General features: G+C 39.0%; 1 protein-coding gene across 6 annotated transcripts in view; it reads left to right on the top strand.

Moving 5' to 3' along the window:
• The window catches only part of LOC139992650 (uncharacterized), a 94,249-nt gene that overhangs the window by 59,650 nt on the left and 15,441 nt on the right, over nt 1-19,158 (top strand). For 3 of the 6 annotated variants that reach the window (XR_011801174.1, XM_072013707.1, XM_072013696.1), the window contains one exon: nt 18,908-19,074. Coding sequence is in view for 5 of the 6 variants with exons in the window: in XM_072013707.1 (XP_071869808.1) it covers nt 18,908-19,074 (167 nt within the window). In the remaining variant the exon portion in view is untranslated. Of the gene's footprint in view, nt 1-424; nt 508-14,068; nt 14,091-18,907; nt 19,075-19,158 lie in introns of those variants that run through there. The other 3 variants (XM_072013717.1, XM_072013727.1, XM_072013738.1) reach the window with 2 other exon arrangements.

Here is a 19,158-nt window from a genome sequence, read left to right as displayed (position 1 = left end):
CTAATTAAACGTAATTATACGTATTGTATACCGCTGTAATCTGCTTAAAGAAAATTGAATCTCAACAGCGGAACAAGGAAACAGGGGGACGTATCAAAGAGTACGAGATGCGCGGGCGAAAAAAACGCGAAAACTCTCGCGAAACGAGAAACCAACAGCGCTTATATACACAGGCGAGTTCCTACTCTCATCGTCGGGTATTTTTAAAAAGTAAGAAGCTTCGCTGTTGCACGACACGTGTAAACTTCTGTTTCCATTCTCGAAATTGAATAATTTGTACACTGACGGAATTGTTCGTAGTTTGAACAGTTCGTAGTTTGAACAGTTCCTACCAACCTACACTGTGTACGATGCGCACGTAACTCGCAATAAGGAGATAGAGACCCGCAATTCAGGGAATTAACGCGTAATTTTAATGGAACAGGGACAGAACAAAAAGGGACTGGAGGAGAGTTGTCGCGTGCAGCAGTGGATGTCCTGATGAAACTCGGTTGCACATGGTGGAAGGTGAGAGCGGTCAGACGACGTTACTATGGTCTGGCTACGTACCGTCTGTTTCTACTTGCTTTTCACCGTACAGCGAGCTCTAGGCTAGAACGATCTACACGCTGAAACGTGTTATCCGCTTGATTAGAAATTTGTAATTATTTCTGTAATCGTAGCTAGGTATATATATTCGATCATTGCTGATTTTATTATTAAGTCGAAACTAGATAGCGGCTTAGACACTGATAACGATTTATCTACTTTGATAAATTTATGAATCTGTTTTGTAAAATAGCGAATCTCCAAGGTGAGTCTCTTTATTTCTCGAATTTCTCGATTTCCATGAAACACCTTAGTCGTGTCAAATATTAGTCGATAGACTATGTCAACCGAGCTGAAACATTATGATGCATCGAGATCGTTGAACGAGAAGAAGGACGTAAAACTGTACGATCTTTGTTTAACGCTCAATTCCTCGATAAGCAAACGATCGACTTCGATACGAGTTTATCAGTTTGATTTCGTAGCTCTCTCATAGCAAATATAGAAATCCTTCCCTCGAGCAGAGACTTATACGGCTAAACCTACGAATTCCAATTTTTATCCAACGTCCAGATCTCCGGTATATTCTACCAGCAGGAAAATCATTTTATCGTCGATCAAGCGGAGAAGCATACACTTTGCTAATTTTCACTGACAGGATTCTCTGTAGCATCGATCGAATGCTGTATTCATAAACATTTGGAGAGGCCCTTAAAGGACGAAATTATCCCGTGGTAGTTAATGACATCCATCCGTCGAAAGTTCGTAAAAGCGACGTGAAATTGCGAGCAATTCACATCCATTACTTGGATACGGACCGCGTTAAATATAACAGCGAACTAGCAGTACAGTGAAGTATACGTTCACCCTTCGTCCCTAGCGTAAAACCAAGCCAGACAGAGGAGGGCTGGATGATGGGGAACGGGATGAGGCAGCATTGGAACGTGGCTTCCACGAGTACCAACCAGATCTCCCTTTTGCTCCTTTCTCCCTTTCTCTGCCAGGATTTCGGGACTGGGAGAGGGAGAACGACGGCAACGTTGCGAAGGTCACCTTCCTCTACCACCCTCACGCACCCTAACGAAGGGTGGTCATGGTCGAACGTGGTTCATGCCAGACAGAGAACACTGCTACTGAAGAGGAGGGTGACTGGGATAAAAAGGATGCGCGAAGGCGTGTCCTGCGGGTTTTTCATACACCTTCAGAAGCAGCTACGTGCGAGTCCTCCAGGACGAAAAAATATCTCGTTTCAGTAACGAGTTGAGAGTAATAATTTCCTTTTCTTTAAATAACACACGTAGAAGTTATAAAATATTCGAGTTTACAACGGTGGCTATACAAATAAAAAAATCGTTGTAAATCGAAATCGGTTTGAAATTGTTCGGCTTGTAATTACTCCGACAAATATATAAAAATTTAGAAGATTTGTTATATTTCGAATGATTAAAACGAACATTTTATAAAAATGAAGAGAAAAGTGAAACTTGTCGTAATGCAGTTGATTGAATTTGTACGTTCTTCCCTATATATATACATATAGGGTGTTGCAATTTTGATATATAATTGTTGCTTATCGTTGGGCTAAACAGATTAGACCGAAGCTCTGAGATGAGAATTTTTTTTTATTTAAATGACATGTATAAATTATCGAATATCGAGCTGCAAAAAATACTGCAAAAAAAGTTTGTTTTAATATTTGTTTCGAAATTGGAAACTGCAGAATGTGAACAGATATCGTTCCACTTGATATTTTATACAACGAAACGAAGCGTTAATGTATCAACACGTGTCGTTTGTTACAATCTACCTCAAATATTGAAATTCTATTAAAAATAAAGAGTATGTAAATGTAGTACGTTTGAATTCTTGTGCATGATTGTTCTTTATCGTTAGACCAGAAATTCGAGTTATTTGAAATTGCCTATCACACGGTTATCAAGATCACGTTGATAGATACAGTTATCTAAACGCGTCTCGCAATAATTGGTATGTTTTTTACCAGCAATTTATTTATTCTGGCCGAACCTTGAGATAGTAAGTACATATACTACAGTGACCTTCTAGTTTCACGTAAGCTGAACGACTCTTTTAGACTTTGATTAGTTCGAAAACTAACAACGAGTATAAATTACCATTAAAACGATGAAATTTCCGGTGCTACAGATGGCACCGTTTCGTAGGTCAGTTTCAACGAAGCGTTCTCGTTCCCCTTTATACTCGGACACTACAGATGCTTTTGCAGAAAACTAAACAAATGTTCTAGAAAGAAATTAATAGACCTGACACTCGAAGCCAAAAACAAAATTCTAAATGCGTATCGTGGATCGCCCACAGGCCTTCACAATACTCGCTCAACGGACGAACCTGGCCCAAAAATAATATTCCACGAACCAACGAAATTCGCTCAAGTTGCTTGTTTATCTACGATTCACGGAGGAAAATTACCGCTGCAACTACGAAAATCTCGCCTTAAATAGATCTCGTTCACGTCAATCCACCCTTGTGCGAGCAAAAGTTACACCGACGACGATCCAACAACAGCGAGCGAGCCAAATCGTCGAAAAGATGGACGAAGAGCCAAACCATGCACCTGGTCACTGTCTGCGTCGTTTCCCTCCTTTCCGCTCTTGCTGCTGGCTAATTTTATAAAAACGCCGGTGCATGCAACCGCCTTAGGTGGAGAACCACGCCCGAAGCCGACGAAGAAGCGGCTAGACGTCCCGTTCCCAGGCAAAGAAAGGGAAAAATAACTAGGTAGACGTGGCTGGTGGATCGGCGGGGAAGTCGACGTCCCTCGACCCACGAGGGAGGATAAAAAGAGCAATCGAAAAGAAGGAGGAGGCGCTCGATTAAGAAATAATGAAACAAAATGACAGTGTGTGGTGGCCCAGCGATGGAACGAGAGCGGGATGAAGAGGCGGGGGAGCACGAGGAAGGACAGGAGGGAGAGAAGCAACTCGAAGGAAAGAGAGGACAAAGTCTGGTCGATTGGACGTAGTATAGTCTGTGCGTATGTGTATTCGAGGATAGAGAGGGGCGTGATGATTTACGATTCTCGGTTGGGCAAGAGCGACGGAGACGAGAAACGACGAAGAGCAACGGAATGAATGTGCTGGCGGTGTTGGAGGCGGCGGAGGCGGAGGAGAAACACCGGATAGAGTTGTGTGGAATGGAAACGAAGAGACGGCGAAGCAAAGTGGTGGCAAGAGGAGGTTTTTGGCAAAGAGGCGAGAAGAGAAAGGGGAGTTCCGTGGTAAAAGGGATTCGGTTTCGCAGCGACGGGGAAGTAGTTTCGCGAGAGAGCGAGAGGGAGAGGGAGAGAGCGAGGGGAACCAGAAGAGGAATGAGCAGAGAGTCGGCTGCGGCGGTCGGGTACAACTGGCGGTAGGGGAGAGAAAGAGAGAATTCGGGGCTGTTGACCGGGCTTCGAATTCGAAAGGCTCACGCAGGCTCGCAGTGAGGCAGGACGCGGATGCGCGACGTTGCCGACGACGTCGACGAGGACGACGAAAACGGCTACAACGCAGTCGCCGACACCGCCCGAATTTCACGATGCCTCGCTTAGGTGCGACAGACCTTCCCTCTACTGCATCGTCGAATTCTGCACTGAGTTGCTAGGGCGATACTCGCTCATTCCTTTTACCCACCGCTGGCAAATGTACCGAGTATATACAGGGTGCCTTCTTGAATATATATAAAATACAAGCTTTGATTGTAAATAGATGCAAGGATCGTGTTCAGATGGATTCGAGATTCGAGTAATTATTCGTTTCTGCAAACGTAACGAGGAGTAAAAGAGTTGTTATATTAAACAAGGATATAGAAATTGGATGTTGTTTAGGTATATCTGTTGAATTAAATTTCCACTAATCTCTTTAGCGTAATTGTTCCATTAATGGAATATATTTTTAAACTATTGCATATTTCAAGTCACGCAAAGGTTATTAGATCAGCCTTGACCTGTGACATTATCCTGTAAAAAAAAAAAGAAAAAAGAAGGAAAGACGACGATCTTAAAATCATGAAAGATAGAACCTCGTTTTATTTTCGTAAACTTCGAAAATTTTCAAATTATACGTATGCACTGGTCAGCGGTTTACTTTAAAAATCTAGAGCACCAAATTCTCCGTTTCGTGAAAAATACAATATATAGAACGCATTTATTGATTTAATGACAAACTGAAAAAAGAAATAAAGATAACGCGGTTTTGTTGATGCAAGTATCGATCTCTCGACGTTATCGAACCAATCCTTAAATAATGTCAAAAGTTTATAGTCGCGAGTTACATAACAGACTTATACAATGTATTTGCAAATTTATCGTAATCCATATTTTCTTTTTTCGTTCACGAGGTTAAAACATGCAGAACGCAACGAAAATGAGGCGAACGAAATTTCAGTTATGCACGTATCGCGAGCAGGTCTTATCTTGAGAGTCTTATCACCGAAGTTATCACCGAGTTTGTTTTCATTTCTGCATCGACGAGAAATAATTGGAAATCGTTGTAAGCAAACACTTCCAAAATTTATAATTAACGCGTCCACTCTTCGGCCAAATTTCTTAAATCCGTTCGTCGTATCTTTCTGTAAGCAACTCGAAGATTCTTTAACTTCTACAACAAAATTCTCTTTCAATTTGCGTGTTACATTCAATCGTAAAGATAGAACAGAGTATATCGTTGACACGGCCAAACTTTTCTATATCTTCGATGAATTTAATCTACTCTAATCTTTATCTCTGAACCTTATCAGTCTCTTAAAAACCTTTCTCGCTGACCATTTAAATTACATCACAGATCTCATCAAAATTTCGATTGCTTCTTCTATAGGCGATAATATTTTTTAACAAGTTTTATCATCTTCCTTTCTTAGAAAAAATTAATCTGACAACCAATATTCTTCCTTTTATTTCGTAGAATTGGAAAATGATGCATCAGTCGGAGTGTTTGTCAAACAACGAAATGTTCCGTTTGACAAATATCGATATTAGTTAGATAGCAACGAGAATTAAAGAAAAAGATATCCATTGGCCTGCAATATACGTTTCATTCATCGAATGATAAAACTCCGATACAAATCACCTATTCAAACTTTTATAAAACATATTCAATAGCGAGAGATATCAAAGTTTAGTGGAGGGAGTTTATTACCAAAAAAAGTCGGATAATCTTTCAGAGAAGAGCACACGAATCGTCGGTTTCCATGAAATCCGAACCTTCATATTCCCAGGGAATTTGAAAAGTTTTGGATTAAAAATTTCCAGCTTCCAGACGACCGAACTTGCAAATTTTCAAATTTCGCTGGGTATCTAACTTCGGCTAACGCCACTTTCGGCTTCTCGAGCTTCAAAGTTTGAGAATTTCAATACGTTCGTAAAGCTGTGGAAGTGTGGTAACGTGGACATTTCGAACTTGCAAGTTGGCAAATTTAGAAATTCGAAGGTACGGAGAAAGCTTGTGAACTTGGAAATTTGAAAATTTGGAATTGCGGAAGTTTGTAAGCATGGGAATTCGGAAATATGGAAATTTGATGATTCGAGCACGCGCTGGCATGCCGCGAGGATTTGCAAATTCCGAACGTTCGAAGTTTGCAAATTTAGAAATTTGAAGGTGCGCAGCAAGTTCGTAAGCTTGGAAATTTGAAAATTTCGATATCACGGAAGCTTGGGAATTCGGAAATGTAGAAATTTACATGAACCTAGAAATTTGATAATTCGAGAACGCGTTGATGTACCGCGCGCATTTCCAACTTTCGAAGTTTGCGGAGTTAGAAATTTGTAGATATGAAAGTTCGTATAAACTATTTAAAAAATGTCGAAGCGCGAAAGTTTGCCAGCCTGAAAGCGCGAAATCGTAGAATTTTATAAATTTGCCATATCACGAATCCGCACCGATTCTTATCATCGAGCCGATGTTCGCGAACGATACGAAAAACGGAAGAGAGCTTGCGCCTGTGCAGTGTTCGCGTAACTCGGTTTCATCTGGCGACCTTGAACGTGTACCAGGCGCAAAGACAGAGAGAAAAAGAGAGAACAGCCAGGAGGGTTGGAGTCTACTCTTCTCGTTATCGAGCTCCGCGTAGACCGGAGTATCGATCCTGAAACGAAGTTGTCGGCCCTATCCCATTCGCAAACCCGTGCTCCGGTAACAACCCCTTCCCTGTCGGCGGGTCGAAAGTCTGGAGGCCTTGACTAGACAGAGAGAGAGTGAAAGAGAGAGAGCTAGTGTGAGTGAAAGAGAGAGAGCTAGTGTGAGTGAAAGAGAGAGAGAGAGAGAGAGAGAGAGAAAGGGAGAACCGGTCGTCAGGATGGGGACAACGGAGGGCGAGAGCGCGCGAGGGTCATGGATTTCGCGTCCCCGCGTGAAAACGTCGACGAATAGAGAGAAAGCGAAAGTAAAGGGGATCGAGCAGATGAGCTGGGGCGATAGAACCTTCGAATCTTCCAATAAAACGCGCCAATGATAGCTTGATAAAGGCACTGTTCGACATTTTACGAACCATTCGTCGCAAAGATCGCTGCATAACGCGTCATCGTGAGCTTCGCGTAGCTTGCTTTACGATGCAAACGATATTAAACGAAGCTAATTGAACCTAATCTTTGCCTCTTGGCGTCCGACTTGCCGTTTCTACGGCCTTTCTTTTATAAAGGTTTGCACGTTGCCAAGGGTGTTTTAAGGGATCGAATTGGATCGTGTTGTTGGTTTTGGGGATTGGGGAGAGCAGAAAGGTGGAAAGATGTGCGACGAAGATCGGAGTTTGGATAGAAATGGAATTCTCGATAAAAGCTGATGTTATTTGAGAACGGTTAATCCTGCTGCGTTTTTCTCGACAGTTTTCACTGAAACTGTATTTTTCTAACGATAAAAAATATTTCATTCGTAGTTTTCTAGCGGTGGTAGTTAGCCAATGCTTCGAATAGTAGAATATGAAAAAGTTCTTATCGGTATGCGTGATTTCTCGTTGAAAATCCGAGTTACGTGTCTACGTTGAAACGTTAGAAATTCTTTTTGTTCGATAAGATTGGAGTCATGTGGAAATAGAAAAATAGGAGCGCCACAGGATTAGGAGATGATGTTACAGTTATATATTCTTCTCGTCCTTTGTTATTAGAACTGGAGGAATTTGGAGGCAGAAGAATGTTGTAGTTACACCAAGTTCAATTACCGCTTCTGTCTCATACGTTCGGAAACGATGTGGATCGTCGTGATGACCATGATTTTGAGATTTTTACGCGATCGATCGCGGCGACTGAAAACCGGAGACAGGAATTCGACTGGAAAGTAACTTCTTACGCCGACTGCATTGTTTTCGAGCTCGTCACTCCAAACATCATCGCTATAAACGGCGTCGTATCGTGTGCAGACGCTGACGTGACCAATGGCGTTTTTTTAGATAACGATGAAATATTTTCGACCTTGAACCTTCGGCTCTAAGCTGGTCCCCGAAACTTTTGCATATTTCGTTTCCCCTTTCGGTGTCAAATCGGAGAAAACAACAAAGATAAAATTTGCTCAGTTGCATCTTGCTCTCACAACTCTTCGACCTATGGATATTAAAATAATCTGTTCGCTGCCCCGTTCTATTATTTATCGATAAAGTGCTATAATTGCGGCCGCATTTTCGTAACTTGCACGTTATATCACCGAGATAGTAGTTTCTTTGATTAAATGAATCACACAGATGCCAGTCTGTGATCGACTTCGTCAAGGACAACTTTGATTTATCAATCTAATCGTATGTTGTGCCATTTCTTACATAATTCGAACAACGTCATTAGCGAAATTTTACAAGCCGTTAGTTACGAGTAACCAGTGCCAATAAATACTCTCTTGCAGCGGTTTGTTGTAGCAACGAGTGTCCTTAAAAAGTAAATTACATTTCACCATTAACTTTTCCGTAAAATCATACAATCGCAAAGAAAAGGTCTGTGACTCGTACATCGTAACTTGTCGATTCGTTGATACAGTATTCGGTTAGTATAGTAATCTGTTACGCAAGAGCGGCTATTGTTGTTGAAATTGAGAAATCTGTAAGAAGCGAAATTGATCGTTTTGAGACCCTGAATAAGTGAAGCGTATTGGACTGTGTGTCAAAAGAAAAAAAAAGTTGATCTTCGAAAAGAACTCTCCAATGTTATGGGCAAGATAACGTTTATCGACGATATAATTTTTTTCTCCGAACGTTTCGCCAATTTATCGGCTATTTTTCATTGCCTCTTATCAGCTACGCTCGGTCAATTTACAAGCAATTTTTCAGTAGCTGTTTATCAATCGATATTCGATCGATCATTAAAATGAGCTAGCTTTTTAATTAAATCCAACAATCGTTCATCGATGTACTTGTTCGTTCGTCGTAATTAACTTTGCGGATTCCTTGTTTCGTTATTACCCCCTGATGTTACAAAGGATCACCTTCGTAAACAATTTGAAAATCCCTTCTCCCCTGATCAAATCCTCTCCGATCTTTGTGCTTGCGTCAGAATTTCAATCGTTCCACTCCCACATCGATTTTAATATTCATTTGACGAAGAACGCGCGCGTGGTTCACAAGGTAATTATCAAAATTTGAGGTTTCCTGGTTTGTGTGGTGCGCTTTTCCTAGGAATATCAGAATGCAGCTTCATTAAGCGTTAAATGACAGACTGATTAGAGTAAACGTAGAGGAAGGAATTTCTTTGAGAGATGATAATGTAGCTTACGCTGTCTGGCCATGAATATTAAAACACCACAGCTGTTATTTAGATATTTAATAAACAGTGAACAGTTTCGTTGCTTTAACTTTGTAGTTAGTTTACTACAAGATACTAAATAAAGTAACGAGAGCTGTGTTGATGGTTATCGTCTTCGATGTGTGCCATACTTGGAGTTTTAAATCGAATAATTATTGTATTCCCTGGATCGTTAAAAATGTAAGAAGGTCGAAGACACAGGAAATTAAAAGAGAAAAGCTTTTGCGACAGTTTACCAACGTTTACACGAATTATCGAAATGGTCGTAAAGTTTCTGACGCTTCGAATGCTATTGCTTCGAGCATTGTCTAGGTCAGTTTTCTCTAGCTCGCGTTCCTCAGATAACACGGATGCATCTACGAAGCTAAATACTCTTAAAACAAACTTATGAACTCGACAGTTGTAGCTAAAACACGAACCTTGTAATAAATTTTTTTTAAGGAGAAGACTCGATTTACACCTGGAAATTGCCAAGTTCGATAATGCTATTTTTCCTCTGTGCAGCGCATAAAATGTCTAGAAATATCGAGGTATCTTTTTAGACTTTTAATGTTTCGAGAAACAACCGCTTATTCCCTGTGTCAACAAATTTCTACGTAAGTTGACCAATTTCTCGATCTCTCGAATGCCTCGGATCGTACTATCACCCGTAGGTCAGTTCTCCCTATCTTTTCTTCGCCCCATGTACAGTACAGCTATGCGCAAAAGCATTCCAACATTTGTGTAGACACATTCTGTAAATATATTACATGCGTTACAGGAAACATTTTGATATTTCATTAGCACCTCGCGATTACATTGGCAAAGTTTGAAACGAGTCCGAAAGTACATACAGAAATTACAAGAAATCTACATTTTTTCCAAAAAGACGCCGCTTACGTCTTGAACGCTGATATTAATCTACCGATTATGCGATATTTCGTGGGAACGTCGGGTAACTGGTCCGCTGTCGTAGCGGAAAATTGAAAAATCTGAATTTTAAATCGCAGAAATCATTACCTGCACCCTATAGTTTTTAGAGTTTGTCAATTAAGCGATGCTTCTATGAAAACCACCACGAATCTCGGATTCGTCATAGTCGTGACGTCTGGCGCTCGTGAATAGAACAAAGCTTCGACCGGCTGGCTGCTGCCAGTGGCCCAGGATCAGAGAAGGGTTCGGCCGTATTACAGCCAGTCGCCCGTCCACGTGCATCGATTCATTCGTCACGGTGCCCCGACCTATCCAACGTGTAACTTCAGGACTTTGCCGCGCCGCCTGCAAGCGCGTGTATTCGTGTGCGTATGCTAACCGCATCCCGTCACGTGTACGACGATTACGTCCCGTCTGCGTATATGTCGTCTCTCCTCCGTTCTCTCTGTCTCTCCTTCATTCACCACCTCTTTATGCACAACCACAACGTGCCAATTTATACACTGGATACCATAAGTATGAACACACAGCCGCTCGTTGCATCCGTTGGAAAACTTTAACAAATTTTACTTCGTCGAGTATCTTGCGTCATAAGCGAGATAACCAGACTACGGATTTTTATGCAAATTCACGCTTTTATAAAAAAAGGGATCTAAGCGAAAACTTGTTTCGCCGATCGGATATCATAACAATGCAATATGTTTTGTATATTTTGCCGTATTTTTATTATATTTGCGTTTTATATGAATTCTGCGTATTTCTGCGTCTTCGAATTCCCTGTGTACATGTAAAAATACGCGAGCTGAAGACAACAAGCTTATAACAAGATAATTGCGAAATATAAAGACAGCGAAACGTGTTCGCTTTCTACTAAATTTCTAAAGAATAGTTATTAATACTCACGGCTGACAGCATGCACACGTGTTTGTCATGTATTAAACACGATACGCCAGTGTAACGTTTTCGATACAGCGAAAGATCTGGTGGAACTGGATGGAGAGCCTCCTGACCCTTTTGGCGAGTCGATACATTCTCCATCGTGGAGTTGTGATGAAACCGGCTCAAATCGTTTCACGGACGATCCCCGGGATACGTATCCGAAGCACGCACGACATCAGACGGGTTATATTTCATGGAAATAATAAAAACATACGAATCGAAGATTTTACAGCGTTTTAATGAAATTAACGAGCGGCGTGGTTCGAATTGATGTCCATATGTTATATGATATGATGGACGTTATATGATTTTTGTGATATTTATGGGACTTTCGTTTGGGTGGGGAGAGATGTTCTTTCTAAAGGGTTTAATTTTAACAGCTTCGCGAATATTGATTTTTATAAAAATGCAGCTAGACGAGAGGTATACGAGAGAATCACGTGGGCTGTCGTGTCTCGAACGTTCGTTCTCTTTTGGTAAAAAATTAATTTGGTAAAAATGAACTTGCATAAACGTGGTATGTAGAATATTCATGTAGGTTAGACGTCGGTTGAAAATACCTTGACTTTTGTTCAAAAATTTACCTGATAAAAATGTAGTCGGATAATTACGGTACATAAGAGGGTTTTATAAGTAGAATAAATAGCATGTTGCTTGAATATTTATTTTATTAGTTGCTTTATAGTTTCCCTTTTTTTTTTTTTTTTTAACGAGTATGTATAACGGTCCATTATAGTCTTTTATGACAGACCTTCTTCATCTTTGTTCTTTGTTTCTGGTCGTCTGGCCACCAGATACGTACATGCTTGAAAAAGACACGAGTGACGTAAGTTAAACGGGGACGTTCGTTTTCGCCTCGAAGGGATTTGTTCTAAGAATTATAATTAATTGCTGATACGGAGGTAACGCGAATCGAGTTCCACTTATTCTTGTTCCTTACCCCCCCCCCCCTCCCCAGCTATGCGGTCTACTGAGAAACGTCTACTAATATATCAAAGTTTTAATTATCGTGTAATTACTTCTGCACTAGTACAAACAATCATTGGAATTTCAAAGTTCATTTCATACAAAACTTTAATATTCTGGAACCCTTTGTAAAACCTATATTAAAACATAAATTACAAATACTTTTTTAATCTCAAAGGATTAATTGCGACTCACATCGTTCGTTTAAACAGAGTAATCGTTTCAACATTCTATCACAATCGTGGATTAATATTATTATACAGGAATCCTATAAAACGAAAGGTCGACATCTTAAAATTAGAATATCAAAATATTTGACGTATAAGAAACAGAAATTCAGTAAACGGAACTATTTCACTAACACTAACGCTACAGTCTCCTATATCAAATCTTTAATTTTTTTAATCTGATCTCCTGCTGCATAACACTGTCCGTTCGTACACTGACAATTCTGGTTCATAATGAAAATGTAGAATAAACAAACTGCGAACGTTGGCGAAATTGAATCAATGTTTCGAGCATACGTTGCACACCGATGTATACATTTACGCATATTTCAGGGTAACAGAACAAAGCACGGAAGCAGTTAACTCCTACGTCGGTCGTGGAAGACCGCGCGACCTGACCATCGCAATTCTGTTCGAAACGAGCCACATCCCGGCGAAAGTGTTACTAATATTTTTTTAGTCTCGCCGGTGATAACGATTAGGTTCGTTGTACAGCTCGCGATAAGGATATTCTTGATACCAGATACTTGTCGAACTCTGTTCTATTTTCCGCCTCTACAAATATACTTTGCTTCGTAATCAACGTTATGCATCGTGTATTATAGATATATATGCTTTGCACCAGACTATGGAACACGAGGCAAACCTGTACCACAGGATTATCACATTAGACCATGGATTTTTATGCAAATTCATATTTTCTAGAATATAATTAAAGACATAGTATCTCGGTAGAAAGTTGTTTTACCAACCAAATATGTATTCTAGAAAGTGTTCGGGTCAAACATTCGCGCGCGTGTATGCGCGCTTATACCGTCCTGCCTTTATGATGATGATGATGATGATGATGATTTCATTATTAATTATAGCTACATCAAGTTCATTGCGTATTTATAGTTTTCTATAAACAAAGTATTCGTTCATTATACGAAAGTCAATCTCTCGCTATCTTATATCCGAGAGAAGGAGAAGCTGTATTTCGAATATTTTCTAATTTTCGAATAATTTCTATTTTTTCGTATGGTGTGCTTTCCGTGATAATTTCCCACTATCATCGATTCCTTTTCGTATCCTATTTCATCGAGCTCCTCGAGATCGCTTTCCCATGGACTTCGACAATAACTGTCTGAAAGCATTGAAAGAGGAATTTTTAGCCGGCGCTATCTTGGACGATAACGCGTCCCAAGGCCGTCGCAGGGATAATTGGCCAAAGTCATTTTAGCATTGTATAACATCGGATAACCTTGACGCACTGATTTTTCGAAGTTTCTGCATTGTTACGTCGATTACGGGGAAAGAAACGATAGATCTGGAAGAAAGAAAAGAAAAGGGAGAGGAATAATCGGATGAAACGATTCGAGTTTCTGCAATTGAAAAATCTCGCGCGAGAATATCATTAGAATGGAAAATTAAAAAGAAACGGATCAAACGATTTAATTGCAAATTTGATTGTTTTAATCGGCTGAAAGCGATACCCCAGGCTGTTGTAACGTTATTCTTTTTGAAGAATAACGTTAAAATGAGATACATATGTGTATCGTGTGTGTGAAATTTCGAGCAATTTCGACTGTTTTGATCTCGCGTTGTAGAAACGCCAATGATTGCATACGCGATGGCACATGGTCGTCGACGATTGCCAAGTCGGCCACTTAGCCAGATACGCAACAGAAATATCAGACACCGGGCCAAAGTGTCAGTTGTTTATTGTCGCGAACGTAATTAACAAAAAGCTGATTGTACCGTTGCTCCATATAAAGGCAAACTCGATACGATAATGCTGTTTTGCAGATGTGAGTTTCTTTTAACAGTCAATTAATTCTTTTAATTTGTTATAATTGTTACTGTTACTGTAAACTGTACGATAAGTTACTGTTATAGTAACCAGTTAATTCGAAGAATTATAATATTATTCTACACAGAAGGTTATAGAGTATGTAACGTGTAATCTTTTTCTTTATACCTAAAAAATATCGCAGCTTCGTAAATGAAACGAATTGTCTGTTACATGTATTTAACTCTTTATAAAGTTACACGTTAAAGTTACATGTCGACGCGTATAATCTCTTTTAATTTTATTCAGTTTTACTTACCCCTACCGTTATATTATTACATTCTTCACTTTTATTTCGTTTATGCTTCGTCTATACCGTTTATTTATGATAATTATTATTCATCGGACTTCAGATTAAAGTAAAAGAGAGAATATTATATTCTTTGAAAAATGTAAATAATATCTCTTTTTGTTTTAAATATGAAAAGTCAGTTGGCCAAAAAATTTAATATATTAGGTATTTCTCGTTAACTTTGTGACAAGATATTTCAACTATTGGCCAAAATGCGATCTTTCAGTTCATTCTATGAGATTATGAGACGCGTAGTACCGCAATTGAAGCCGCCATTGCATTTATGGCAATGATTCTATTATTAACTTAGACGTAGATTATAGTCATAGCAAAGACCTTGATTATTATATGCGCGTACACAACAGCTGTCCCATTACGCAAGAATATTAAAAAACAGAGATTTATGGTTTGACTTCATCACTTTCTGCATTCGATTATGGTACAAACGGGTTACGTTAATGTCCAACTCATAATTGATCGTTGGATCTCGTTTTTACTAAAAAAAAGAGTCATTCGATTTTAAGTAATCGACAATTAATAAATATTATTATCGGTATTAATTTTACTATTAACCTTCGCGCTGTAACACGAACGAAACTCAGACAAACCATTTATCATCATCTATATTGATCTCTTCAGGAACGAATTTATTATCGTAAGACGTATTATCGTAAAACGTATTCCAAGTACTTTGAATTGTCTCAGAAAAGTAACTGTCGCTTTTTTTTTTTTTTTGGAATTATGTTCAAACGAAATGTACGCGTTGCTACGTTAAACGAGCATGAACAGGGTTAAATTAAATGAGAGATTTAAAGGAAAATCGCACGAGTGCATTTTTTCCTCTTAATCGAGATAACAAGGAATTCATAAGATTCGAATGTACGCGATTCAATCGTAAATTTCCCAGCCTTTATGACTATGTACAACAGTGTGTTAAGTAAGCATACATTTAAAGTCTAATTCCGCTTAATGTTTCTTCTGGTTAAAGATCTTATCGCTTTCCTAATTCCCTCGCATATAAAATAACTGCCATAATTTATCATCTATAGATAACAACGTATTTTTCTATATAATGTCTCGTACGTAAAGAATTTGCCGATAAAAATACAATTATTCATTAACTTATCGCTAGTCAGTTCGGTTACAGTATGAAGAAGTCGAGTCGCAACGGTCGATCATCGATTACTTAATAGTACGCCTACTCAAATCTTCGTGTGTTCTGTTTCTTTCTCCGCTATTAACCATGAAAATATAAAACGAGTCATAATAAATCGAACTTCAGTCGCACAAAGTGCATAAATACCAACCAGTTTTTCAGCTTTCACGTAGGGAGCTGCTCGCCGAACTGTGAACCAGTTCGGCCCGTTACATCATCCACAGATAAGGTTCAATTTTACGTCAAGTGTTACGCGAGAAACGTAGACAAATCGATGGTACGAACGTTCGATGCAGTCGGAAAGACCGAACGTGTTAAACGTTTTATATAACCTTCGAATTTTGTTCTACCAACTCGTTTCAACGTACGAAAAAACCACGTTTCAAGGCTCGATGATGACACACAGGCGCTGGTAGTTGGACGTAAAAAGCGAGAAATTCATCGGGAATAGACCGACGAAGAGGTTGGCCGGGTCATGCTGTAGCCTGGATGGGTTCGTACAGCCTGACACGTGATGAATATTTCCCTTCGAATCTGCGTCAAAGTGAAGACGGTCGTTACGAGCTAGACCATTTCACCCGACGACTGCTTGATGGTCTATACATGTGACACCGCGCACCGTTTTTTCTCAATGCCTCCTTTTATCGTCGGACAGTTATTCAGACCGTGATCTACAATCGAGAATAGAAATCGAGAAGATGGTCGAGAGGGAAAAACGTTTGGCCACTGGAAACGAGTAGACGAGTATTCGATGAAGTAACTCTATAAAGTTACGTTTACTTGAAATGTCTTCGTTGCGTTAAGCAAAAAGGGACAATTATTCGTAACTAGATCGTAGGATTACCCGTGTAAAATAGTGGCAACGTTCTGTCTTTTAACTGGAAAGGAAAAGATTTGGAGATCGATTTCATTCCATCCTATTTATATATACATTCGTATTTGGTAACATAATGAATCTTTATTATAGAGATAATAAGATAACGTTTATCGTAAAACTTATCGTTGTTGAAATATTTAACTTTGTTCAGCCACCAGTACTTTTACTATGAAACACATTCGCATTACTTAGAATATGAATAAGTAATAGGTAGTAAGTAAAGAAACTATTTTATTCTGACAAAGTTACGTTGTGAAGTTTAATATTAAGAATTTATCAAGTTACAAAGTTAGTTTCTCTTCCAATTATACAACTTTTGCAAGCAATGTTTTCGCATATTACTTGCAATATTGGAGTACAATGAAGCGGATCGATCAACATCCAGTGTGTACACTAGTAGAAAATTTAAATCAATATTGTTTGAATAATTTTTCATGTGCATTCTTTTCAAGATATTCTATACGTTATTCGTCGTTTCTACCATTCGACGGTTTCATTATTCGCTATACACGCGTCAGTTATTTGCATGTCCGTCATTTGTACGAAGAAATAAATCGCTTATTTAAATATCAAAGGTGAGAGGCAGTTGTTTCGAACGAAAGTTTAATTAAAATAAACTGCTCGTCGTATTCTTGATCTAATTTTTTTTTTAAGTAACTTAATTATATTTAATACGTTCTATTGGTATGAAACACATGTCGTTTGATCGAATTAGCGAAAACGTTCGAAATAAACTATACGTTAAAAAATAGAAAGATATGGAAGATGTTAATGCTCAGTGGACTACGTACACGTCCGTTATCTTCCTCAGCATAATAAAGAATAATTAAATCTTTCTGGCCTCGAAACATTCGGGAGAACTTAATTTATTACTAGTACATCGTGAATTTATATGCAAATTTACATTTTTGCGAATAAAGATACGGAAGTAGAACTTGAACAGAGATTTGCCTCGCGTATTAAGAATTTTAGTAAAAAGCATAGTTTGGATTCTTATATATTCTTGCGTATTAAATGCATTCTATGCATATTTGGATCTTTAAATTTCGCATGAATGCATAAAGGTCCGCAGTCTAATCATTAACGTATACAAATTTTAATATCGTTTTTGTACATCGTTCAATGAGTTCTCAGGTTTTACGAGTAGACTGCGGATATTTATGCAAATTCATACTTTTACGAACTTTATAAAAAAAAAGAGAGAAAAAAAAAAGAAAAAGAAACTCAAGTAAAAGATCTTTCTATGTCCTGATGTATCATCTATTAATATCGTTACAATTATCTACCAACATTGTAACGAGCGCTATATACGATTTACACGTTACGAGCCTCGTCCGACTATTTTTGCATTTTGAAATTTCCCATAAATGCGTAAAAAACTACAATTTGTTTAAAAATATAAATTCCGTTCTGGCAAATCGTAGAGGGTTGGCTGGTCGAATTATTTTCGTGGTTACACGATGCTGCCAGTTGACACACACGGCCTCACACGAGCGAAGAAATTTGGACGCGTCGAAAAACATTGCATTCGCCAGGCTTTCTGCGTCTCACCGTGAGAAAACGTATCATCAGACGTTTCTCATCATCAGACGTAACTCGATACGAAAACAAACAAGCTTCATAGGGATTTCCCGATATCTCGAATTTCCCGCGCGATCGCAGAGAATAGAAATTGCGTTCGGATTCGCACGGACCCATTCATGACCAAGCGACAGAAATAAGCATCGTTATCAAATAACAGCCGTGACATTTGCACTCTCATTGCCCCTATTCTTACGACAATATGTAATTTCGCGAACGTTTCTTTCGCAGATCGGCTAGAGCTAATACCCGCGTACGTATCGAGTACTTTCACGTCATAAGTGAAATCGTATTCTCATATATTTCTCAACTTGCACCTTTGCATCCTTTCTCGTTGCTTTCCCTCTCTTTAACCGGTTGATTTTAACGAAACTTTTCGATGATCGTAGAATTAAATATGAACAGAGACATTGGATTTGGATTTCAGTCGTTTTCGAGTCGATTTCTATCATTCGACGTGTAAGTGCAATGTAGTTGTTAATAGAAAGCGAAGCGACGCGTAAAAATGTAAAATGTTTCTAAGTAAGAATTAGATTCTCGTGTACCTTGATCTTAACGGAGTTAAACAAGAACGAATAAGCGAATAAATTACGAAAGAACGGGGAAAAATGGAAAACATGGTATGTATTAGATCGATTAATTCGATCGATGAAGAATTAAGATTGCCTCTCTGTATTTTAAGACAGAATTCATTTACAAAGAAAGAAGAAAGTAGAGATTTAAGGAATATCGCGATTTAATCCCTTAATCCGTTGTCTTTTTATAAATCGTACAAGTGAATCGTCTCTAATTTTCGCATAACCGCTGGGATTAAAAGTTTCTAAAGATAGACGGAGATTAAAACGAAGCTCTTTCTCGTTTCTGTTACAGCAATCCAAGAGCGTCACGGAACATGGCAGAGAAACAAAGACGCGACAATCTTAATACGAATATCTCTGCGATGGCGACACTTGTACCTACCGTCGCCGAGAGTCCAAGGAAAATGGACAAAATATCCATCCTGAGGTTGGCAGCAGCCTTCCTCAGAATGCGATACAGTAAGTCGATGTAGTAATGTAGCAAGAATAGATTGAAATACGAATGTGTTTATTCTTCGATGTATTCTTCGAACATATAAACGC

This window comes from Bombus fervidus, chromosome 2 (assembly GCF_041682495.2).
Source record: "Bombus fervidus isolate BK054 chromosome 2, iyBomFerv1, whole genome shotgun sequence".
NCBI lineage: Eukaryota > Metazoa > Arthropoda > Insecta > Hymenoptera > Apidae > Bombus > Bombus fervidus.
This window is presented reverse-complemented; position numbering and strand designations above follow the sequence as displayed.